The sequence below is a fragment of the Phyllobates terribilis genome, unplaced genomic scaffold (genome assembly GCF_046119375.1).
Source record: "Phyllobates terribilis strain yellow unplaced genomic scaffold, ASM4611937v1 Scaffold_9__5_contigs__length_417890890, whole genome shotgun sequence".
In the NCBI taxonomy this organism is placed as follows: Eukaryota; Metazoa; Chordata; class Amphibia; order Anura; family Dendrobatidae; genus Phyllobates; species Phyllobates terribilis.
The window spans coordinates 131,601,521-131,628,012 of NW_027362769.1; the positions used below are offsets into that span (position 1 = coordinate 131,601,521).

The 26,492-nt window shown below is 44.7% G+C and overlaps 1 protein-coding gene across 1 annotated transcript in view; it reads left to right on the top strand.

Moving 5' to 3' along the window:
- The first annotated feature begins 6,908 nt into the window (after positions 1 to 6,908).
- The window catches only part of LOC141161308 (polypeptide N-acetylgalactosaminyltransferase 3-like), a 36,984-nt gene continuing 17,400 nt past the window's right edge, over positions 6,909 to 26,492 (top strand). Inside the window, exons 1-7 of the mRNA XM_073646122.1 lie at positions 6,909 to 7,330; positions 9,905 to 10,077; positions 10,155 to 10,304; positions 12,672 to 12,897; positions 15,415 to 15,550; positions 18,071 to 18,271; positions 22,781 to 22,912. Coding sequence (XP_073502223.1) covers positions 6,909 to 7,330; positions 9,905 to 10,077; positions 10,155 to 10,304; positions 12,672 to 12,897; positions 15,415 to 15,550; positions 18,071 to 18,271; positions 22,781 to 22,912 — 1,440 coding nt within the window. The remainder of the gene's footprint in view (positions 7,331 to 9,904; positions 10,078 to 10,154; positions 10,305 to 12,671; positions 12,898 to 15,414; positions 15,551 to 18,070; positions 18,272 to 22,780; positions 22,913 to 26,492) is intronic.

Here is a 26,492-nt window from a genome sequence, read left to right on the forward strand (position 1 = left end):
AGAATGACCCCAGCGAAGAACCTTCTCACGGTCTGGAACCGCTACAAACGTCTTACCGGGTGGAAGACGAGTCACATCCAAGGGGGCCACATTCATCACCTTGGAGGGGTCGATGATGTGCATAGGCTCCTCCTCTTGATTGGAGGACAGGAAGGATCGGGACAAGGCATCGGCTTAGACATTCTTGTCAGCCGGCCGGAAATGTAGGATGAAGTCGAAGCGGGCAAAGAACAAAGACCACCGGGCCTGACGCGGATTGAGTCTCTGGGCGTTCTGGAGATATGCCAGATTTTTGTGATCCGTATAGATGATCACCGGGTACAGAGCCCCTTCAAGCAGGTAGCGCCACTCCTCCAGCGCCAGTTTGACGGCTAGCAATTCTCGGTCTCCTATGGAGTAGTTGCGCTCAGATGAGGAGAAGATTTTGGAGAAGAAGCTGCAGGTTACCATTCTCCCGGAAAAAGATTTTTGGGTGAGCACCGCTCCGGCTCCGGAGGAGTAAGCATCAACCTCCAGGTAGAATTGTTTATTGCAGTCCGGACGGTGCAGTACTGGGGCAGAGGAGAAGGCTTGCATTAAGGAAAGGAAGGCCTCCTCGGCTTCGGGCGACCATACCTTGGGATTTGCCCCCTTACGGGTGAGCGCAGATATGGGAGCAGTCCGGGACGAGAAGTGTGGAATGAAGAGACGATAGTAATTGGCGAAGCCCAGGAATCGCTGTATCGCCTTCAACCCCTCCGGACGGGGCCACTTTAGGACAGCAGAGAGTTTCTCGGGATCCATCCGCAAGCCTGTCTGGGAGATAACATAGCCCAGAAATGAAAGAGAGGTCTGCTCGAAGAGGCACTTCTCGTATTTAGCGTAGAGGTGGTTCTGCCTGAGCCTAAGCAGGATCTGACGAACATCCCACCTGTGTGTGGGAAGATCCGGAGAGAAGACCAAGATATCATCCAGGTATACCACCACGCAGCAGTAAGGAAGATCACGGAAGATGTCGTTGACCCGTTCTTGGAAGACGGCGGGAGCATTGCAGAGACCGAAGGGCATCACACGGTACTCATAGTGACCGTCCCGGGTATTGAATGCCATCTTCCACTCGTCTCCTTGACGGATACGGACCAGGTTATATGCTCCACGTAGATCCAGCTTGGAGAAGATCCTGGCGCCTTTAAGGCAGTCAAACAACTCGGAGATGAGTGACAGGGGGTATTTATTTTTTACCGTGATCTGATTGAGTCCTCTATAGTCAATACAGGGGCGTAGCGAGCCGTCCTTTATTTTGACAAAGAAGAATCCGGCTCCAGCCGGGGAGGTAGACTTCCGGATGAATCCCCTAGCCAGATTCTCTTCAATGTACTCAGACATGGCCTGGGTTTCGGCCGCAGACAACGGGTAAATATGGCCACGGGGTGGAGTGGCACCAGGTACCAGGTCGATCGGGCAATCATATGGCGTATGAGGTGGCAATGTCTCTGCTTCCTTTTTACCAAAGACGTCTGCATAGGGCCAGTAAGGAGCCGGAAGACCAGGTAAATTAGCTGTGGTAGGTGGTGGACGAACCGGGCGAACCGGAACCAGGCAGGTCTTATGGCAGTCCGGCCCCCACCGGAGTACTTCACCAGATTGCCAGTTCAACACGGGTTCATGTGTCTGGAGCCAAGGTAGGCCTAGCAATAGGGAGTGAGAGAGTCCAGGTAGCACATGGAAGGAGATTTTCTCAGAGTGCAGCATTCCCACCTGCAGGGTTATGGGTTCCGTGACGAGCAGGATGATCACCGGAAGGAGTCTTCCATGCACGGAGGCGACTGACAATGGTTCAGCCAGAGATTTGGTGGGAATACGGTATTTCTCAACCAGGGATTGGGAGATGAGGTTTCCAGCAGCTCCAGAATCCAGGTGGGCGAGTTCAAAGTGACGGTTCTCTCCCCAGGAGATAGAGACAGACAAAGTCAGTGTTGGAGAGGGCTTACTTTTGTCTAGGGCGACCTCTCCGAGCGGACCTAGACACTGGAGTTTCCCGGTCTCTCCGGGCAGGAACGGATCAGGTGCTCCTTACTGCCACAATAGAAACTGCTCCCCTCGGCTCGGCGTGACTCTTGGCGAGATTTGACCATCTTGGTCTGGTCGATCTGCATGGGGTCGGGTGAGTGCACCCGGGGAGTGACAGATGAGGAGACAGGTCTCTGGAAAGTAGGAGCAAGGCGGGGAAACCTTCTCTCACGGGTGGTCTCTTTGGTGCGTTCTTGGAACCGGATGTCAATCCGGGCAGCTAGTGACACCAGGTCATCCAGGGTGGTAGGAATGTCCCGACCGGCAAGCTCGTCTTTAATCCGACCGGAAAGACCCTCCCAGAAGACGGACACCAGGGCCTCATTATTCCAGGCAAGCTCAGAAGCGAGGGTGCGGAACCGTATGGCATATTGGCCCACGGTGAGACTTCCCTGGTGGAGACGCAGCAGAGAGGAGGCTGATGAGGTCTCTCGACCCGGTTCATCGAAGACTTTACGGAAAGCAGAGAGGAAAGACAACAGGTCGGACACCAGGGGATCCCCTCTCTCCCACAGGGGATTTAGCCAAGCCAGTGCCTCCCCAGTGAGATGGGACATGATGAATGCCACTTTGGCCCGGTCGGAGATAAACTGATGTGCCAAGAGTTCAAAGTGCAGGGTGCACTGGTTTATGAAACCTCGAGCCAAGGCGGGGTCTCTACCAAAACGAGGCGGTGCAGAAAGCCGGGGACCGGGGCTGGATGCCATGGTATGGGTGGACAGCGGTGCTGCCGGAGCGGGAGTCGTACGACTCGCAGCAGACGCAGGTGGAACATTCAGTGTGTCCAGGCAGGAGTTGACACTCCGCAGGTAGTTTAGGATGGTCTCCTGTTGGGATCTCTGACGGGACACCTCCTGGAATAGGTCAGAGAGCGATGGAGCTTGGGTGCCACCGGGTTCCATGGCACGAGCAAACTGTTACGGGTCCGGGTGGTGGAACCTCTGTGCCGCGGTGCAAGGAGGGACCCAGAGGGGCGTAACTAAGTATCTACCCGAACCGACCCTGGTAGGACGGCGGCTAACGACTCCGTGACAAGGGAGGATCCGAGCAGAGGGACCAGGTGCTACTCTGTGGACGACCTTGTAAGAGAGCAGGTGGCTCCCACGGGTCAGATGGCTGGGACTGACCGGTATGACGGATGGACACAGCAAGCAGGCAGAAGTCTCTGGATTAGCTGACGGGTGGTCACGGTACGTGACAGCAGAGCAGGTAGGAGTCTCTAGGTTACCAGGCAGGAGGTCACAGCAAGTGACAGCAGGAGCCTCCAGGTAGGCTAACAGGTGGTCACGGCAAGTGACGGCCAAGCAGGCTGAAGTCTCTAGGCTAGCAGGCGGGTGGTCACGGCAAGTGACGGCAGAGCCTCCAGGTAGGCTAGCAGGTAACAGGCGGGTAACAGGCAAGCGCTCCCATGTGAGCGGGTTAGCAGGCACGGCAGGTAGCAGGCAGGTAACTGGCAGGTGCTTCCTGGTAAGCAGGTGGACTTGCCCATAGACAGACTGGCGGATAACCGGAGACAGACTGTCGGGCTGGAGAGTAGACAAGCTGGCAGACAGGACTGGTAGTCAGGCTGGCAACGGGACCTGAGGGCTGAAGCAGAGGTAAGGATACTGTGCAACAACTTTTGCTCGGGCACCTCCATTTTGGAAGAAGGAGCGCGGATAGAAGGGATAGATCATCAATATTAGATTGTTGGAGGCCCAACACCTTGTACTTCAGCTCAGCTCACAATTACTTCAATTGGAGCTGAGCCGCAGTACCCAAGAACGGCAACAATGCGGGGATCTTCCACACAATGGAACCATAACTGTCACGCCTGTTGTCAGGTATCCTGGAGCCAGGGGCTCCTTCCCTGTCCCAAACGCTAGGGGCGCCCTAGCTGGCCCTGTTCCCCAGATTAGTTCTGAAGGTGAAGACGCCAGGGCCACGTACCTTGTCTGAGCTCCTCAATCCGCCCTCAGTTTGTTCCCTTTCCCCACTCAGGGAAGAGGGGAGTAGTGTATAGCGATACACCAACCAGACTAACAAGGTAATACAAACAGGGCTAAAGGAAAATACCAATCATACAAATATATGCACACAAACAGAGGTTAACACCGGGAAGTGGAGGATGGGGAACAAACCAAATTAGGAGAAGAATAGGATTAACACACAACCTGAACCATGTAACAGTCTTGGCTTAAATTCCCCAAATGCCTTCCGAAACAACAACTATCCACCACACTCCTTGAACCATGCAGCATGAAGCTAGCTTTGGCAATGACAGCATGCCAAAGCCCAGAATATATAGGAGCAGGGAGTGGCTAACAGTGAACAGCTGAGAGCCTAAATGAAGGTAAACTTCCAGGAGCTCACAACTGAGCAGATTAACCCCTGCACTGCTGAAAGTAGATTAAGCAGATTAACTGAGCAGATTAACCCCTGCACTGAGCACCCCTACTGGGACGGTAAACCTATGACAATAACTGTCAGTCTGACCATCCAAAAACTCAGGAAGTATGCCAGACCTCTGCCAGTATTGTCCTGTTACATTTCTTGCTGAATTGAACTTGATGGACATTTGTCATTTTTCAACCATTCTATGAAACTATTATAATAGTTTTTTTTTTTTTATCTGGATTGGTTCCCATTTCTGGCAAGTAACATGTATAGAGAACACGACGCTGCCACTTTTTGTCATTCTTGTTTAATATAGCTTTTATTATAAGGTGCAGCTTATTTACAGAGCGAGTATTTTGATTGGGACTTTTTAATATCACTGCAGGTAAAGTATGAATCATATTATTCTTTTTAATTAAATTCCCTACAGTGCGGAGCCACTAAGCTGCGAATTATAATTATTTACATTTTTACCTTTCGCATATTTACAGAAATTACGCAAAAAGCAATTTGGTACAAATTTAAACCTATTCTAAAATGATTAAAAAAAAAAAAACCCTCTAAAGACAATGAGATATAATGCATTGTATGGACCAGCAAGGTTGCCTTTTTTTGTGCACTTTAACATTTTCCATCAAGTAATTATAATCACAACAGCAATTTTCGATGGAAAATGTTTCCTGAATAGGTCTGATGAAATTTTGGTTGTGAAAATGATCTTTATTCCTTTTTTGTTTATTGTTGCAGATGTGCTTTTTATTTATTTCTTTTTTTTCTATTTCCTTGTCACATTCCAGAAACCATAACTTTTATTTATTCGATGACTTATGCGTATGAGGGCTTGGAATTTTTTTTTTAGGATTAGTTGTATTTGTCAGTAGAATAATTTTGGTGTACAGAAAAATTATTAACAAACTTTTAATAATTAATTCTTTATGGGAAAGAATCTAAACAAATAAGAAATTCCGCCACTGTTTTTTAACTTTTTATTTGTTGTTTTTTGATTTTTACAATATCAACGCTACACAAATAAAGCGTTAACTTTTACAATTTTCCATCAGCAGAGCTGTATGGGGGCTTATTTTTTTGCATCTCAAACTGTAGTTTTTATTGGTACCATTTCATGGTACATGTGACGATCACTCTTTGTTACATTCTTTGTGACAAAATAACAAAAAAGAAACTTTAATTTAGAACTTTTTTTTTTAAGCTTTGTTCTCTGTTAACTAAAATTGTCATGCTATCTTTATTCTACAGGTTGATATGATCTCAACAATACTAATTGATATGTTTTTTTCGTGTGTTCTGCTGCTTTTGCATAAAAATATGAAACATTTTGGGGGGTCACTGTATTCTGATTTCCATAACTTTTTTTTTTTTTATCTTTCTTTAGACAAAGTCAAGGAAGGGCTTGTTTTTTGCGGGATGAGCTGTAGATTTATACTGGGGCACAAATGACATTTTGATCACTTTTTAATTCTTTTTTTTTGGTAGGAGGCATGAACAAAAGACAATAAATCTTTTTTTTTTTAATGGAATTCACCGTGCAGTATAATTGACGTGTGCGTGATGCCGCGTGTGTATATATATATATATTTATTATCATTTTTTTATTTATTTATTTTTAAATATATAGTACTTTTTATAACATATATGTAAAAAAAATAACATATATTTAAATATTATAACTATATATATAAAAGTTATATTTTTTAGATCATATATATATATATATATATATATATATATATATATATATATATATATATGTTATAAAAAGTACTATACATATTTAAAAAATATATATAAAAAGCCTTTCTCATAGAGAAGACAGGAGTGTTCAGCTGAATGAGTGCTCCTATGTATGGAAGTGTCGGCTGATGAGATGGCTGCTGGCTGAACGATTGGCCGAAGCGTCATTTGACCGACGGCCATCTAATGTGTATGGCCAACTTTGCTTGTGGGGTACATAGAATGGAAACTTTCCATTATCTACTAAACATGTCATGCATGAGTAGGGGAATCTCACCTCTAGTCACTTTCCTATAAGTTGTGTGATCTGAGTTAATTCTTTCCAACCATAGAGAAATAAAGACAACAATGTCCGGAGGGTAGAACACTGCCCTTGTGTCTTACAAGAAGCAACAAAGTAGGCGAGGAAAGCAAAAGGCAAAGATTTCTCCTGACCCAAGATGGTAGAGTAACATGAACCCATAGCGGGAGGACAAATTCCAGTTTTATATAGGACCCCCTTTGCTAAATTGTATGGCACTGCATCCACCTTCCCAGCCATTTATCCATCCATCCTATTTGAAGGTTGCTATAGACATTTTGTAAGATGATCCGTAAATTCAATGATAAAGGAGACACATTGGAACTTATTGCTTACTCTTCATTTTACAGATCTGCTATGAAGTTGACAGACATTTGGATGAGTTTATGCTATTGATAAACGTCTCTGTCTACAGACTGAAAACATTAGCATGCCCTCTCTTAAAAGACTAATATTTCACCATTGGAAATCTCTTGTGGCGCTACTAATAATTGTGGTATGTCTATTAAAACAAGTCAAACTATTTGATAAAGACGTGAACGTCGTGAAAAAGGTGGATGATGAAATTGAGGAAGCAAATTATTTTGACAATATTATTGACGAGTTCTTGTCAAGCGTGAACATTAATGATCAGATGGACACTAGAGAAGAGATCTGGTGTTTACCTGGTTATTACACCAAAGAAGAACTCCAGCCCTACCTTGTCCGACCTCGTCAGGATCCCAATGCTCCCGGAGCTTCCGGAAAACCCTATAGAGTTCTCAATCTCAGCCTCGAAGAAAAGAAGGAACAGGAACAAGGACACATGAAATACGCATTTAACGTTTTTGCCAGCGATAGGAGAGCTCCTGAGTATGTAGTCATTTTTATACTCTTTGTTGGTCTTTATATATCATATAGTCATAATCTGTTCTGATATAAAATGATTGAAAAACTGCCCGACATTAAAGGCACCTTAATTACCAATAATCCACAAGTGCCCCATCGCTTATATACCTGTCTGCCAACCAAAGGATTGCCATTGGGACTTTTTAGGTATATTTTTTTATCTATTCGTTATATTGCATTGGAACTTATTGTCGACCTTTCATCTTTCATTATTTTAGGACAGATTTACATATTTATTGCAAGAACAAGTTAAACATCTGTCCGATATATTGTTTGCGGTTTCTTTTGTCTCCAAAGAACAAAAAAAATCTGCTAATATTCAACATACGCTAAGAAAGTTTTCCATATACCCAGCATATCAGTATACTGACTTTTTTGTCCTATTGGCATCGGTTTTCTTCAGCCTTTTTCACCAGTTCTACAGCAAAACTGCTGAGCCGGATCAAAATAAAAAAAAAGGAAACGTAACTTTTTGTGATCCGGCTGATTGAAGGGTTGAGAGCAAAAACTGATGAACATGAACAACCCCATAGCAAAGTATGGAATCTGATTTCATATCAATTTTCCACCGCCATTTCACTGCCACACCGGAGTGAAAAAAAAAGGGTGACGGGATAAATGGAAACCCAATTTTAGCGTTGTTTCTTGTGATAAAGAATGTTCATAGTCTGGAAAGTTGTGCTGCCTTAGACTTCCACTGGTTTTCAATTCTTAAAGGGAATTTGTCACCAGGATTTTACACCCCATACTATTTATATGCCCATGTAGCTTCTTCAAAGACAAGTTCAGCCATATCTTTACATGGCCAGTCCTTTCCTCCGTTAATGAGAAATCAGTGTTTGAATTGATTTGCAAATGAGGCTGAACAACTATTTGTAGATCTGAATCCTCTGTCACTCCATCTCTATTCCCCACACAGCGCGGCTTCCTCCTGCTTGATTGAAAGTTTTTAGGCTGTGTGGCTTGAGGGAAAGGAGTCGTCAGTCAAGCAGGACGACCACGGCACTGGGCGGGGAATAGAGCTGGAGTGACAGAAGCTTCAGATCTATAAATAGATCTTCAGGGTCATTTGCATACCAAATCAAACACTGATTTATCCGTAACGGAGGAACCGATTGGCCATATAAAGGTATTGCTGGGCTCTCTTTGAAAGAAACTTTTTTGTGTGTATATAAATAAATCATTAATACACGTAGTTATATGGAACTTCAGCAACTTGCAGTTCCCCCTCCTCCATGCTCTATGTTAATGTTCACAAACGTCATTAAAGGGTTTATCCGGGACTTTAAAAGAAAGAAAATGTGCCTAAGCACTAACAGGCAGATACAGTTGAAACCAGAAGTTTACATTCACTATATTAAAAGACACATCTGCTTGTTTTTCTCAATATCTGACATGAAATCAGAATAAACCTTTCCCGTTTTAGGTCAATGAAGATTAACATAATTTTTAATATTTGCCAAATGCCAGAATAATGAGAGAGAGAATGTTTTAAGGCATTGTTTTACTTACTAAAGTCAAAAGTTTCCATACATTTCCTTAGTATTTGGCACCATTGCCCTTAAACTGAATGACTTGGGTCAAACATTTGGGATATCCTTCCACAAGCTTCTCACAATAGTTGGTCGGAATTTGGGCCCATTCCTCCTGACAAAACTGGTGTAACTGATCCAGGTTTGTAGGTCGTCTTGCTCGCACCTGCCTTTTCAGCTTTGCCCATAGTAATCTTAGTGTATGTAAACTTTTGACTTTGCAGTAAGTAATAAAAATGTCTTAAAACATTCTCTCTCTCTCTCTCATTATTCTGGCATTTGGCAAATATTAAAAATTATGGTAATCCTAATTGACCTAAAACGGGAAAGGTTTATTCTGATTTCATTTCAGATATTGAGAAAAACATGCATATGTGTCTTTTTATATAATGTATGTAAACTTCTAGTTTCAACTGTAGTTTCTCCGTTCTTCGCTGGCACAGAGCGGTCACAAACTTCTGCTGACGTCACGTCAACAGAGCTGCTGTTACTTTTCATGTTGACGGGGTGGGGGACTACAGTTGTCATACTGATTGACAGCTGACTCTCACTGCCTAAGTGGGGGAAGCCAGCTGTCAATCAGTATGACACAACAGGAAGACAGACTGCTGCTCTGTTGACATGGAGCAGCTGAATCCCCAGCAGGAGCGGTCAGTGACCGGCGCCGGTTACAACAATCAGATAGCTGACTCTGTTAGTAACTACCTGCATGATAGTGGTTAGGCACTTTTTTTTTTAAAGTCCTGGATATCCCTTTTAAAGTAAAAAAAAAAAAAGTACTGTATAGCAGAAAATAACATAGATGGAGCGGGGGCAGGAGGGGAAGGCAGCTGCAGTTTGTCATTCACTTTATTTTTTTATCAGCCACTGGGAAAAGGGGAGCACATGGTTATAAAAACCATAAAGGAACCATTCGATAGAAAGCATGCTCAAAGTCACCCTTTTATTTAAGATGGAAATATAGGCCGGCCTAGAAAACCACTAAGTTTCTGATTTGCTGCCATAGGTGCATTGTGCAAAAGTTCAAGCGCTGTCCTCCACTGCCCACAACCAGTATCATAATCGTGTTCCACAATGAAGCCTGGTCCACGCTGCTCCGCACGGTGCACAGCGTCATGTACACATCCCCCGCCATTCTCCTAAAGGAGATTATTATGGTGGATGATGCCAGTACAGATGGTAAGTCTAATAGCAAAATGCAAATATTGCAGAAGGTTTTACTCATTGATCTAATGATTTTTGTTTTTCACTGATAGAGCATTTGAAAGATGCACTGGATGAATACATGAAGCAGTTTCCTATTGTAACAGTGGTCAGACACAGAGACAGGAAAGGTCTGGTTTCTGCTCGTTTGTTGGGCGCTTCCATAGCAAGAGGACAAACGCTGACTTTTCTGGATTCACATTGTGAGTTTACATCATTAAACGGGTGGTCCGAAACCAAATGTGAATTTCATACTATCTAATCACGTTTCTAATATACTTCAATTAAAAATTCGCCAACATTCCCACACTACTCTAACTTCCTGTCTGCTTTTTTTTTAACTACTGATGATGTTTCATTTGAGAATCTCTAGTGCATGCTGGGACACTGAAACAGGACATCATCAGGGGGCAAAGGCTGCGGTCATTACCACAGCTGTGGTTCCTCTCATTACCACAGCTGTGGTTCCTCCCGTGAAGTGAAGCGTCGTCAGTGACATCCATTTAAGTTGCTGGGCTAGTCCCTGCTCTACTGAGCATGTAAACGTTGTCTATTCTGACACATGCTTAGTATGCGCTCCCTGCTCTATGCTCCTTTGAATGCGCATTGACATTGCACTCCCTCACCGGGTCTGAGAAGAAGAGAGCGCACTGTCATTGTTCAATGAAAAGGAGAGAAAATGGCAAGCTGGGAGAACAGAGACCAGCCCCCCGAAACAGATGTCACCGACCTGAGACTATGACCTCAACCTCGGGGGCCCCTGATAACATCTTGATTGAGTATCCCATCATGCAATGGTGGCTTCTCAAACTAAATGACATCAGAAGTAAAAAAAAAAAACATTCAGACAGGAAGTATGAGTAGACAAATAACAATCGGGAATTTTTAATTGAAGTACATTAAAAAAGTGATTAGATTATAAAATTACTTATACATTTAGTGTGAAATTCACCTTTGGTATTTGTTCACCCTTTAACTACAACTCATAAAAAAGAGACTTTAGGTGCACCCGTTCATCTTATTGTACTAGCAAAGAATTTTTCGAATTTTCAATTCATATTCTTGATCAATTTCATTGTCTTTATGTAGACAATAATGTTTTTTTTTACATTGAAATGTGATGAGTGGCGATATATTTAAGGATATCCTGCATAATGGATGTTGCCCTCATTGTTTCTTCATCCTTCCCGCTGTCAAACTCCTTAGATGTTGCTGCCCCTATTCTCGGCAGCTTCTAAGGGATTGAGTGGTCCCATGTTTTGCTGAATGTATGTATGTTACAGCTGACACCTATTGCTAATGGCTATGCTCAGTTCCATGTGAGCACTGCACATTATATTATGGTGCAAGGTGAAATACTATTAAAGGGGTTTTCTGGTTTAGTAAAGCCATTTTTAGTATAGCATCCTTTTTTTATCAGATCTATTGCATTTATGGCCCTATATAAGTGAGTAAAATAAATAAATGGATAAAATAAATATTGCAATTATTAAATTAGGAAGCTGTATTTGGCCTTGTATAATTTTGTAACTGTTGGTGCATAAAAGCGGATGCGATAAGGATGTGAAAAACGTACATGCATATGGATGACAATATGGCTAATTTTTCATACGCTCATCTGAACTTACCTTTACTGAGACAGCTCATGAGCGCTGAGTAATACCAAAGTACCCCCATAGGCACCAGTAACAGTGCATTCCAAAGTATTAGCACCACATAGGGTGTCTGCTACAGTGATCCCGTCCATACTTGTCCTTATGGGCATCAGCTACAGTGTCCACACAAGTGCCCACCATGGCATACCCATTAATAAGGCAGTGTCCCTGTGGCATTTCAGAACAAATATAGTCTGAAAAACTGGCCCCAGCTTTTAGGGAGAGATCCGTCAATCAACTGGAGTCGGGCGGGGAGAAGTTAGCTGGGGATCACATCGGATTAGTCAGGTCTCTCCCTATGGTCCCCAGCCGGGTTTTCAGAATATGTTTACTCTGAATCGCGGCAATATTTTAGAGTAAAACATACGTGGCTGCAATCGCGCAGCCAGACTCTGATTCATTCTGTGGTTCGGGCAGCATGAATCTAATGACAAGTTTCCTTTAATGGGAATGTGTTACCTACTCTGAGAGCAATGTAATCTAGAGGCAGAGACCCTGATTACAGAGATGTGTCACTTACTGGGCTGCTTAGTGCAGTTTTAATATAATCACTGTTTTATCAGCAGGAAATCATCATTAGAGGACTAATAAACCTTCTGCATGTAGTCCTCCATATACATGAGCTATGTATAAAACCGCCCCTACCGCTGATTGGCAGCTCTCTGCCAATGGACAGTGTACACAAAAAGTGGACAATCAGTGGTGTGGGTAGGGTTATATAGATAACTAGTGGATCTGCAGCAGATAAAATTGTGATTATATCAAAATGATAGCAAATAGCCCAGTAAGTGACACATCCCTGGAATCAGGGTCACTGCCCCTACATTGTGCTGCTTTCAAGTAGAGTAGTAAAAACCTGGTGACAGTTCCCTTTAAATTCATGTTTAATGTGGTCAATTCTCTCTTTTTTTTCAGGTGAATGTCACAATGGATGGTTAGAACCGCTACTCGCAATAATTGCTGAGAAAAACAATGTAGTAGCGTGCCCTAATATTGCTACCATTGACTTGGACACTCTCGAATTCATCAAACCTCCTGAGAGTTTCCATGTTCGTGGGGTGTTTAATTGGGCCCTAATATTTAAGTGGGATGACATTCCTAAATCAGCTGAGTCAAGACCAGATGAGACAAATCCAATACAGTAAGAAACAGAAAGATTAGCTTGATAAGATATAAGAACCAGATTGTTTAAGAAGTCCTAAAAGAATCAATAATTTCCCCTGCTAACAAAAGAGTTAATCAAGAGACGTTCAATAGTAGAAGGGATAGGTCCAGTCAGGAGTGGGTCTCTTTCTAAAGTATAGAAAGGATAGTATGTATACAGTGGCGTAACGACCAAGGTCGCAGTGGTCGCCACTGCTACCGGGCCCGTGAGGGTGAGGGGCCCGCTGATGACAGACCCTACTTCAACTGGATGTGTGTCCTCGGATGCACATCCAGTTGAAGTGTATTTCAGCCCACGAACTTGGCGGGTTCGTACGTGGGCAATAGACGCTGCCGACCAATCAGAGGCCAGTAGCTGACATCAGCGTGCACGTGACTGGGGGTGCATGGCAGTGACGTCATTTGATCCCGTTGCTTGGACGCTGAAGTCAGCTGCCGGCTTCAGAAGACAATGGCATGCAGTGGAGAGGAGCGGGGGAAGGTGAGTATAATGGTTTATTTTTTTTTTCCCTATGCATTGAACACCAGCAGCGTCGGCAGAATGGGCAAACATATACCAGGATGGGGAACATATACTAGGATGGGGAACATATACCAGGATGAGGAACATATACCAGGATGGGGAACATATACCAGGATGAGGAACATATACCAGGATGGGGAACATATGCCAGGATGGGGAACATATGCCAGGATGGGGAACATATGCCAGGATGGGGAACATAAACCAGGATGGCGAACGTTTACCAGGATGGGGGACATATACTAGGATGTGTAACATATACTATGAAGTGAACCATGATGAGGAACATTATAACATAATGCTGGAGGGGCGATCAAATAGTGTATGTCCTTATAGGAATTAGAACACTGCAAGGGGCCCTACATCTGACCAACATGCAGGGGAGAGCCCAGGTCCAAATTTAGCACTAGGGCCCATCGGACTCTAGTTACGCCACTGTATGTATATCCATGGTGATGAATGCTGCCTAGCCAATTATTATGGATGCCCCCTCCATGCTACACCTCTTCCATGTCCCTTGATGATGGAGCATCCCAGAATCAAACACAAAAAAAAAACCTGGAAGTGCCGCTTTTCAGGAGATTTCATGAAGCTTCGATGACACCATTGAGATTTGCCGACTTTTCTGAGCCATAACGTCTCCTTTTTTTCTGGTATCCTTTCAGCAGAGTCTACAGGTCTGGTCTATAGGGGAGAGGACACTGCAAGATAGTGGTGAACGAGCATTGTTAAAAATGCTTGTTTCATGATTGTCTTGCCATGTAAACAGACTTCCGATGAATGAGCAAAACACTTGTTCATCGGTTGAAATGATTTTTTGTACAGCACAAATGATCATCGTTCTCAGTGGTGTATCGTCCCGTGTAGACAGGACTCGTGTTGCTGAGAACTATGGCAGCCTATGCACACTGAACGTTCTAGTATAGATCGCTCACTGGGCATCATTTGCATTTGTCCGCCTGTTTAAACAGGAATTCAAACCCCCGCCGATCTGTAAAAGTTTAACGATCGGCTGTCGAGTTGTGCCACCGGATGGTCTATGTAAACGGGCCCTAAGAGGAGACTTAATAGCTGTCTGCAAATATCTGAAGGGATGTCACAGTGTAGAGGGATTATCCTTATTCTCATTTGCACATGGAAACAAGAGAAGCAATGGAATGAAACCGAAAGGGAGAAGATACAAATTAGTTATTAGAAAAAAAATTTTGACAGTGAGGGTGATCAATGAGTGGAACAGGCTGCCACAAGAGGTGGTGAGTTCTCCTTCAATGGACGTCTTCAAACAGGCTGGACAGACATCTGTCTGAGATGGTTTAGTGAATCCTGCATTGAGCAGGAGGTTGGACACTATAACCATGGAGGTCCCCTCCAACTATAACATTCTAGGATTCTATACCCAGGAGAGATAAGAACAAGGCTGCAGTAGGTGTTGCCATTTTTATTTAATTTTGAAAAAGTAGAGATAATTTCCAAATCCATAAACATGAGTTATACTGTTGGCTACTTAAAGGGTTTCTCCGGTATTAGAAAAAATAAAAAAGTAAAGGCGCCTGTCAGAACATGATCATAGACATCGGCCCTATTAAAATTCCAGGACTGGTTTCTGACATTTTAATTCTATAGTGATTATTACCTCCCTAGACAAAACAAGTGGGATTTGCTAATAAAAGAATTTAGGAACTTAGTTATTTTTTCCCTTCCTTGAGAACCCCTTTAATGTGCGGAGTGAATCCGCTAGATAATGTGTGCTTAACAGAGGAGAGAAAAATGATTCGCAGGACCCTGGTCCAGCGGCCATGACAGTAGTCTGTGGTCACTGTACCAAAGCCCTGCAAACCTCCTCCTACCAAACACAACTTATTATTGAAAATGAAGCCTTATACTGTATAGACTACAATAATAATGTTCTGATGATTCCACACATCCAGAATATATCATCTTCATCGATGATGGACTCTATTCTTTACACAGTACGCCTACCATGGCAGGAGGTCTCTTCTCAATTTCTAAAGAATATTTTGAGTATATTGGAAGCTATGATGATAAAATGGAGATCTGGGACGGTGAGAATCTAGAAATGTCCTTTAGAATAAGTAAACTCATATGTGTTTAATGGTGATTTTGGTGATTTGGTGACCCCTTTAAATTTTTCACTTTGTTTCAATGCAGCCATTTGGTAAATTCTAAAAAGTTCATTTTTTTCTCATTAAAGTACACTCTGCACCCCATCTTGACTGAAAAAAAAACAGAAATGTAGAAATGTTGGCAAATTTATAAAAAAAAAACAAAAAAAAAACTGAAATATCACATGGTCATAAGTATTCAGACCCTTTGCTCAGACACTCATATTTAAGTCACATGCTGTCCATTTCCTTGTGATCCTCCTTGAGATGGTTTTACTTCTTCATTGAAGTTCAGCTGTGTTTAATTAAACTGATAGGACTTGATTTGGAAAGGCACACACCTGTCTATATAAGACCTCAAAGCTCACAGTGCATGTCAGACCAAATGAGAATCATGAGCTCAAAGGAACTGCCCAAGGAGCTCAGAGACAGAATTGTCGCAAGGCACAGATCTGGCCAAGGCTACAAAAGAATTTCTGCATTACTCAAGGTTCCTAAGAGCAAAGTGGTCTCCATAATCCTTAAATGGAAGAAGTTTGGGACCACCATAAGTCTTCCTAGACCTGGCCGTCCAACCAAACTGAGCAATCGTGGGAGAAGAGCCTTGGTGAGAGAGGTAAAGAAGAACTCCGAGTTCACTGTGGCTAAGCTCCAGAGATGCAGTAGGGAGATGGGAGAAAGTTCCACAAAGTCAACTATCACTGCAGCCTCCACTAGTCGGGCATTTATGGCCGAGTGGCCAGACGGAAGCCTCTCCTCAGTGCAAGACATATGAAAGCCTGCATAGAGTTTGCTCAAAAACACATGAAGGACTCCCAGACTATGAGAAATAAGATTCTCTGGTCTGATGAGACGAAGATAGAACTTTTTGGTGATAATTCTAAGTAGTATGTGTGGAGAAAACCAGGCACTGCTCATCACCTGCCAATACAATCCCAACAGTGAAACATGGTGGTGGCAGCATCATGCTATGGGGGTGTTTTTCAGCTGCAGGGATAATACAACTGGTTGCAATTGAAGGAAACATGAATGCGGCCAAGTGCAGAGATATCCTGGATGAAAACCTCTTCCAGAGTGCTCTGAACCTCAGACTTAGCCGAAGGATCACCTTCCAACAAGACAATGACCCTAAGCACACAGCTAAAATAATGAAGGAGTGGCTTCAGAACAACTCTGTGACCGAGGGTGACTGGCCCAGCCAGAGCCCTGACCTAAACCCAACTGAGCATCTCTGGAGAGACCTGAAAATGGCTGTCCACCAACGTTCACCATGCAACCTGAAGGAACTGGAGAGGATCTGCAAGGAAGAATGGCAGAGGATCCCCAAATCCAGGAGTGAAAAACTTGTTGCATCATTCCCAAGAAGACTCATGGCTGCACTAGCTCAAAAGGGTGCTTCTACTCAATACTGAGCAAAGGGTCTGAATACTTATGACCATGTGATATTTCAGTTTTTCTTTTTTAACAAATTTGCCAACATTTCTACATAACTGTTTTTTTTTCACTCAAGATGGGGTGCAGAGTGTACTTTAATGAGAAAAAAAAATGAACTTTTTAGAATTTACCAAATGGCTGCAATGAAACAGTGAAAAATTTAAAGGGGTCTGAATAATTTCCGTACCAACTGTATATACAGCAGATAACACAGGATCCACCATTCACAATAGGAGATGTCACAGCTCACCTTCTCCTCCTCCTGTACAATGACTGAAAACATCTCTCTATACAGCAGATAATACAGGATCCACTATTCACAGTAGATGATGTCACAGCTCACCTCCTCCTCCTGTACAATGACTGATAACACTTCTGTATACAGCAGATAACACAGGGTCCACCATTCACAATAGGTGATGTCACAGCTCACCTCCTCCCATCCTGTACAATGACTGATAACACTTCTATAAACAGTAGATAACACAGGGTCCACCATTCACAATAGGTGATGTCACAGCTCACCTCCTCCCCTCCTGTACAATGACTGATAACACTTCTATAAACAGTAGATAACACAGGGTCCACCATTCACAATAGGTGATGTCACAGCTCACCTCCTCCTCTCCTGTACAATGACTGATAACATCTCTCTATACAGCAGATAATACAGGATCCACCATTCAAAGTAGATGATGTCACAGCTTACCTACTCCTCCTCCTGTACAATGACTGATAACACCTCTATATACAGTAGATAACACAGGATCCACCATTCACAATAGGTGATGTCACAGCTCACCTCCTCCCTCTCCTTCACAGTGATGTGTGCACAGATAAAAGTATATTCAAATAATGCGTCTTCATAAATAAATAAGTTGTGAATCAGTCTATTGATGTAAATGTTCATATGAAGAACAGGATGTAGGGGTCTTATATTAGGCCTAGTGGCCAGTGTGAAAATTGCAAGATTTCTGATTTTATTTTTTGTAAAGTGAGATAGAAAAAAAAATCTCAAACACTTGAAAATTATATAGAAAATAAATTATTATTATTATATTTATTTATAGGTTTGGCAATGTGGTGGGCAGCTGGAGATCTTGCCATGTTCAATTGTTGGCCATGTATTTCGCCAAAGGGTGCCATATACATTTCCTAAGAAATATCACAAAGTCAGCTGGAACCAAGTCAGCCTAGCAGAAGTGTGGATGGATGACTACAAAGATTTATTCTACAGAAGGAGCCCAGAGGCTGCAGACATTGCTAGACAGGTATACACAATAAACAGCACTTTTTTTCTCACATTTTCACTTATTACCCAGTTTTTCGGTGAGAGGGGGGTTCAGCATACCGGGAAACCATCCACAAGCAGGCTAGATGCAGATAGTGGAAGTTGTATTGCCGTATTTGTGATAGCTTGTGTACTCCCCTTAGGTAATTATTACAAAATAATGTTCTGTCAGTTTGCTGATGGTTTCCAGTAAGTCATTTTAGATTTTTATCATTACTTTGTCTCTGTAACTTTATTATTGCCAGAACATGCAGTTTTTGAGAAGCGAATTGAAAAGTGACAACCAATATGGCTGTGTAGCGCCCCGAGGGTTCAGTTACTACAGAGGTATTGCATCTCACCCAGAGGTGTGATATCTCACTTCCAGGTAAGGATGGAGTGTGGATCAGGACCCTAACACCCACATGCACTACATCACATTTCCGGGGGACAGGGCGACAATGCTCCCAAGAGTGAGCACAACTGTCCCTGTCCCTGGCTGGAGTGGGGGGAGGGAACACCTAGAAAGGGGGAACCCGGTAGTGTGTGGGTGGGGAGAGTAGATCCTGGGTGCACTGATGAGAGAGGTATAAAAGGTGGGAGCCATCTTAGAGACAGTGTTCAGTCAGAGGAGAAAGTAGCAGAAAGTGGGAGAGAGAGGAGGAGGCTCGGAGCAGAGGCTCTGCATGGGCTCTGCTCCGCAGGCAGGCCAAGTCTTAAGGCCTGAGCCTGGAGGGAGGAAACAGAAAGAAGGAAGGAAGAAGAATGGAGGAAGCTCTAAGAGAAGACTGAAGGGACCCCAGGGGTGCGGACCGGCCAGCCGCCACCGCACGCCCGCCGCTACCAGAGTAGGGGGGTCAGGCCAAGAAAAGGGAACCGGATCCCTCATCTAGAGGAGGAGAGCAACACTACCCTCAGCTAGCAACCGGAGGCCGTGGCATTGCACGTGTTACGGCCCCACACTACACCCGTTAGGAAGGCACCACATAGGACCCAGGGAAACGGAACATACGTTTGCCCGCCAAGGCCCGAGGCAGCTGGACAGAAACGTGGTCACTTGTGGGGTACGACAGGCCAGAGAAAGGACACACGAAGGGGGTCCTGAAAAGCATTCCAAAGGTACCTGGGAGTTGGCCGAGCCTCTCACCTGGTGAGCACAGCACGACGTGGGCAGCCATCATCTGCAGAAGTGGCTTGGAGTGTAAAACTGTGAGTAAAGACCCTGAACTGCATCACTGGACTCTGAGTCATTACTGCTGCTCCTGCGCACCATCACCCCCACCATCCGCACTCACTGCCCTGAGGCTATACTCCTTCTGTGGGGAGTTATACTATCCTCTGCTGCGCACACAACATCAGCCTCAGCGGTCTGCCCGCAGCGGCGGTTCTCAGTGACCGCAATCCACGGGTGGCGTAGTCGGACATTTAAGCATCATTACAAAACCCAAATAAACAGATCCGCCACTGGTTTGACCACCCTGAGCCACGGGACCGGGTCCTGCCACGGAGACTACAACCCTCAGCATCCACAAAAGGTCCGGTTCCGGGTATCCCCACACACACACGACCCAGGGGGCGCGTCAGCTGCACTTCCTGTTGTCACTTTTACATAATGTTACATATCGGAGGATATACTTATGGAGTTGAGAGAACACAGCAAAATGTGTGTATGATGGAACTTTATGAGTAAAGTAATGTCGCCAGCAGCTGCCCAGCTTTCCTGATGGGACAGTGTAATAAGTCAAATACTAATCTGATCGGCACAGACCAGTTCCCGGACATGATATCTCTCCCCCATGGGCACATCAATGGCTTATTTGATCAGCACAGACAAGCCCCTTTATAGGGTATCCCTCTCCATGGGCACATTGATGGCTTATCTGATCGGCACAGACCAGCCCCTTTATAGGGTACCCCTCTCCATGGGCACATCAACGGCTTATCCAATTAGCACAGACCAGCACCTTTATAGGGTACTCCTCTCCATGGACAAATCGATGGCTTATCCGATTGGCACAGATCAGCCCCTTTATAGGCTGCCCTTCTCCATGGGCACATCAACGGCTTATTCAATTGGCACAGACCAGTCCCCTTATAGGGTATCCCTCTCCATGGGCAAATCGATGGCTTATCCGATCTATACAGACCAGGTCTGCCGCGGTCTGCCCTATACCAATCTTGCAACCATAGCCTCCTGCTACACCACAGCATCGTGATACCATTATCTGACTACTCAGCCAGAGCCCCCTGCTATATCAACCCTATAGCCAGAGCCTTCTGCTGCACCAGAGCATTCTATGGCAGGACACATCACTGCCTGACCGACTGACCACCCACCTTGCATCCAGAGCCTCCTGCTGCACCAGGGCATCCTACTACAGGACTATTGCTACCTGACTAACCCACAATTCAGCCAGAGCCTCCTGCTGCACCCTCCGAGCGACCGGAACACCTGATGCACCTGTCCTCTTATGCCAGCAACAAATGAAATAAGGCAAATAACAAGGTAAATAAATACTGAAACTGCAGACCCATCTAACAATACCTCAAACCTTAACCCTCCCTAATTTCCAAGCAGAACATAGGGTACACCATAGGCACAACGTCGCCAGTACCGCCAGAAGCATCCTGCTGCACCTCTCCTACAGGGACAGGGACAAGCCAGAGCCACCTGCTGCACCTCTCCTACAGGGACAGGGACAAGACAGAGCCACCTGCTGCATCTCTCTAAAGGACAACTATAACTATTACACCCAAAACAGAACAGGTCTACCTCAGGGTAAGTCTTAACCCTATCGTATCACCCAAGAACCGAGTATCTACAACACTATACCTAATTTCTCTACGTCGCTAGGACCTCGAGCCTTTTTAAAAAATTATCCTGGACCAGTCCACCTCAATACCTGGCTCCCTGAGAATCACGGTCCAAGAAACACATCCTCACGTCGTTGTTCTTGTTGCCTGCTGATTGCCATAGCAATAGCAGGTAAAGTACAACTCCCACTAGTAACCTTAGGTCAATCACTCTTAAGTTCTAACGAATTTTGTCCTGCACCTCAGGTATCTACCATCATCTCCCACTGACACTATAGAGTCCACCGCCGAAAGGCTTTCAAGGTTGCCACAAGGAGAAACAGACCGATCATAACAGGTAACCCATATAAAAACCAACCTACCAAGAATTGACACCTTAAGTACCGTATTACTATACCGTATTACTAATTCCTAACACGGTTCCTCTTTCACCAGGTTCACCCTTCTACCTCCCAAGTATCGACTACCTCAAGACCCGATGGAAAGTCACTTTATTAATTAATCAATAACCATATTTAGTTATCGATTTATTTATTTTACTTATTCTTTATATTGACTATTTTAAGCATTTTAGAAACAATCTTTTTAAGCACTTGTATCAATAAAGTACATTTTAGCTATTTATTCTCCCGAATTCCTTCATTCACTACCGTTAGCGCGAATTTTAAACCATAGGTTATTTTATCTAGTATATCTACTACGGACACTCAGTGGTTCCCTGTCCAAAAATTCGCTGCCTTTGATAGTGAGTAGCCTAATAGCGCCTCCTACACCTACAACAGAATGTGTGCATGATGGAACTTTATGAGTAAAGTAATGTCGCCAGCAGCTGCCCGGCTTTCCTGATGGGACAGTGTAATAAGTCAAATATTAATCTGATCGGCACAGACCAGTTCCCGGACATGATATCTCTCCCCCATGGGCACATCAATGGCTTATTTGATCAGCACAGACAAGCCCCTTTATAGGGTATCCCTCTCCATGGGCACATTGATGGCTTATCTGATCGGCACAGACCAGCCCCTTTATAGGGTACCCCTCTCCATGGACAAATCGATGGCTTATCCGATTGGCACAGATCAGCCCCTTTATAGGCTGCCCTTCTCCATGGGCACATCAATGGCTTATTCAATTGGCACAGACCAGTCCCCTTATAGGGTATCCCTCTCCATGGGCAAATCAATGGCTTATCCGATCTATACAGACCAGCTCCTTTATAGGGTACCCCTCTCCATGGTCACATCGACGGCTTATCCAATTGGCACAGACCAACCCCTTTGTAGGGTTCCCTTCTTATGGGCAAATCGATGGCTTATCTGATCAGCACAGTCCGGCCTATTTATAGGTTACCCCTCTCCATTGGAACATCAATGGCTTATCTGATCGGCCTAGACCAGCCCCTTTATAGGGTACCCCTCTCCATGGATACATCCATGGCTTATCTGATCAGCACAGTCCATCCCTTTTATAGGGTTCCCCTTCCCATTGGCAAGTCGAATGCTAATTAAATCAGCACTGGTCCATGACTGGGCCCCTGTGCAGCTCAACTGGCTGCGTGTCAGTAGTCAGTACGTCGACCTCTGACACTGGCACCACCAATATACATAGATTCTATTGGCTTGCTAGTGTTTTCCTTGCAACATTAATTAACAATAATTTTTCATATTTTGTGTATTTTTTTTTTCACTTTTTGTAGAAGTTTTATGGAAATCTGTCTGAGAGATTCAGTCTTCGTCAAAACCTTCAGTGCCGAAACTTTTCATGGTATCTTAAAAATGTCTATCCTGACGTCTATATACCAGACACACAATCAACTTTTTATGGAAGTGTAAGTGGATTTCCACACCAAACTGAAAGCAGAAATTATTCCGATCCCTGGTCAGATGTTTCGTCACAAAGATGAAAGTAAGACAGCCTTTGCCTGTAGAGAGGTTGTCCAGGGCTATGATATTGATAACCAGTCCTTAGGAAAGATCAATGCCAGATCAGTGAGGCTCGGGAAAGTTGTGTCCGGAGGTTGAACTCCATAGCGCCACACATTTTGTGGTGTCCGTTCTCAAGTACTACAGCTCATTTCTTATTAAAGTAAATGGGAGCTTCAAAATGGTCAAAAGACGTTGTTCAGAGCCGTGGTGTGTTGTGTATTCCGATGTCCATGGGATCAAGGATAAGCCATCAACATTGTAGTGTTGGACAACCTCCTTACGCACCATACTCAATGAATGAAAAATATAAAGAAGAGTCCTTTCCATATTGTATGTGACAAATTAGGGTTTTCACACACAAGACCCACTTGTATTATCTAGAACAGACAACCACAAAGTAAGAGTGGCTCATTATCTGGTGGACTTACCCCGGCCATATGTTGCATTTTCAAAGGGTAGGCTAAGAGCTCATGCAGACGTCCGTGAAAATCAGTTCGATCCCAGAAAGCAATGCACGGACGGGCCACGAATCTCCCGACCTAAGAGTCACAGCTTCATAGAAATATATGAAACTGTCATTCTCAGGCCGGGAGACCTGCGGCCACCAGTCCGTGCATTGTGGTCTGAGGTCAGATTGATTTGCATGGATGCTTGCATGAGCCCTAAGTGTGATCTGGTCCAGGTGTTCTTTCAGGTCCTGTACTTAAAAAGGTAAGTTTACCCTCCCAACTCGCTTTTTGTTGTCTAGTTGATTCTAAAATGAAGCAACTTTGCAAATTGTCTAGATCAAAACATTTCCTACCATTTTGGGGGAAAGATTTCTCAAGCTAAATGTGTCAATTTGTGCCCACAAAAATGTCTCAATCCTAACATTTGTTATGTGTTTAAGACAATTTTTGTGCCAAGAAGGTAGCTTTATGGAAAGGGGCGTTACAAAGTGCACCAATATTTGGGTTCAAATTTCTGGCACAAAGTAAGATAACTAATAGATGGTGTAAATTACACTAAAAATCCACAGGAATTATCAAACAGCATGAACCACTGACACATTTTCAGATCCGCTATTATAGAGGCCGCCATTAGTCAAAAGTCGGCTGAACCTGCCAATATCGACAGGCAGGGCCGGCGTCAGCACCCGGGCAAGTGCCGGGGCCCTGAGTAGGCGGGGGGTCCCACTCGCCATCCGGAACGCCGCCGCACTATGGGACCCGTGAGCGGAGGAGAGCGGTGTCAGAGCCCACTCCCCCCCGCTTGCTCAGGGCCCCGGTAGCCGGCAGCACAATACTTACCTCTCTCCCTGCCTCTGCAGCAGCTCCGGTCTCTTCCGCGGCTGCTGCACTGTGACGTCTCAGGTCAGAGGGCGCGGTGACGTCTTTACACCGCGCTCTCTCCTGAGCCGTCACAGTGCAGAGCGGGAAGACGCCTGCGACGCTGGAGTCCGGAGCAGCGGCAGCAGGTGAGGAGAAGTGAGGTGATTATTTGATTTTTTTTTTTTTTAATGTATGGAGGCATGGGGCATTATATGGGGGGGTGTGAAATCCTGCATGGGGCATTATATGAGGGGGTGACATCCTGCATGGGGCATTGTAAGGGAGGGGAGTGACATCCGGCATGGGGCATTATAAGGGGGGGGAGTGACATCCTGCATGGGGCTTCTGTAAGGGGGGGAAGTGACATCCGGCATGGGGCATTATAAGGGAGGGGGGAGAGGTGACATACTGCATGAGGCATTGTAAGGGGGGGAGTGACATCCGGCATGGGGCATTATAAGGGAGGGGGGAGAGGTGACATCCTGCATGAGGCATTATAAGGGAGAGGGGGAGAGGTGACATCCTGCATGGGGCATTATAAGGGGGGGAGTGACATCCTGCATGGGGAATTATAAGGGAGGGGGGAGAGGTGACATCCTGCATGGGGCATTATAAGGGAGGGAGGGGTGACATCCTGCATGGGGCATTAAAAGGGGGGGGGGAAGTGACATCCTGCATGGGGCATTATAAGGGAGGGGGGGAGAGGTGACATCCTGCATGGGGCATTATAAAGGAGGGGGGAGAGGTGACATCCTGCATGGGGCATTCTAAGGGAAGGGGGGTGACATCCTGCATAGGGCATTAAAAGGGGGGAAAGTGACATCCTGCATGGGGCATTATAAAGGAGGGGGGGTGACATCCTGCATGGGGCATTATATGGGGGGGAGTGACATCCTGCATGGGGCATTATATGGGAGGGTCACATCCTGCATGGGGCATTATATGGGGGGAGTGACATCCTGCGTGGGGAAATATAAGGGAGGTGACATCCTGCATGGGGCATTATAAGGGGGGGTGACATCCTGCATGAGGCACTATATGGGGGGAACAGCCTGCGTGGGGCATTATGTGAGGGGAACAGCCTGCGTGGGGCATTATGTGGGGGGAACAGCCTGCATGAGGCATTATGTGGGGGGAACAGCCTGCATGGAGCATTATGTGGGGGCACAGCCTGCATGGAGCGTTATATGGGGGCCAGTATTCTGTATGGCGGGTTATAAGGGTGCCAGTATCCTGTGTGGAGCGTTATATGGGGGTCAGTATCCTGTATGGGGCCTTATATGGGGGCCAGTATTCTGTATGGAGCGTTATATGGGGGACAGTATTCTGTATGGAGCGATTCACTGGTTTCTGAGCTATTGTGGAATTTACAATAGATATCGCTCTTGTAATGTAAGAAGTGAAATCGTTGCATTGTACTATATATATATATTTCTCTTCGGTATCTGTGCGTCATGAATCGTGGTATGTGCTAAAGGGCCCCACTGAGACTCTTTCGCCCAGGGCCCACAAAAACCTGGAGCCGGCCCTGTTGACAGGTTCGGCCCAACAGTCTAATGTATATGGGGCCCCCGAAAGATGATTTCAGTCTGCCGATCCTTCCGTTTTCTAGAGATAAGCGGCCGTCCAAGATGTCTGGCAGCGGCTCTTTTATAGAGAACACAAGAGCACTTTGTGGAGACGCCCTACGGCTGAACACGCTCCCTTCTATCTGGCTTTACTACTTTTGCTAACATGCATTTGGTAGGTTAACAAGCAGAAGGGGACATACAAGAAAGCATAGGGCAGGAGTATCAAAACTACACTAGGTTTCTTTGTAATCTGATACCATAGAGACAGGTATCTCAACATATGACCTGTAAATCCCCAAATAATAGGATATTTTTAACCCCTTCTTGACAATTTTAATTTTTTCACTTTTTTTTTTTTCTTCCAATCCTCTACTATCATTAACTTCATTCTGGAGGTCAATACAATTACAGCAATGCCTAGTATTACTTTGTTTTTGATTTTTTTTTCTTTACTGCTTTTAAAAAAATTGAAAGTATTTTAAAAAAAAATTCAGATTTGATCAGTGTCACCATGTTTGTTTTTTAATGTTCTTTTTCAAAGTAATTTTTTGAATTTTTATTTTAGTCCCACTAGGTATCTTGAACCTACGATTGCTTGATCA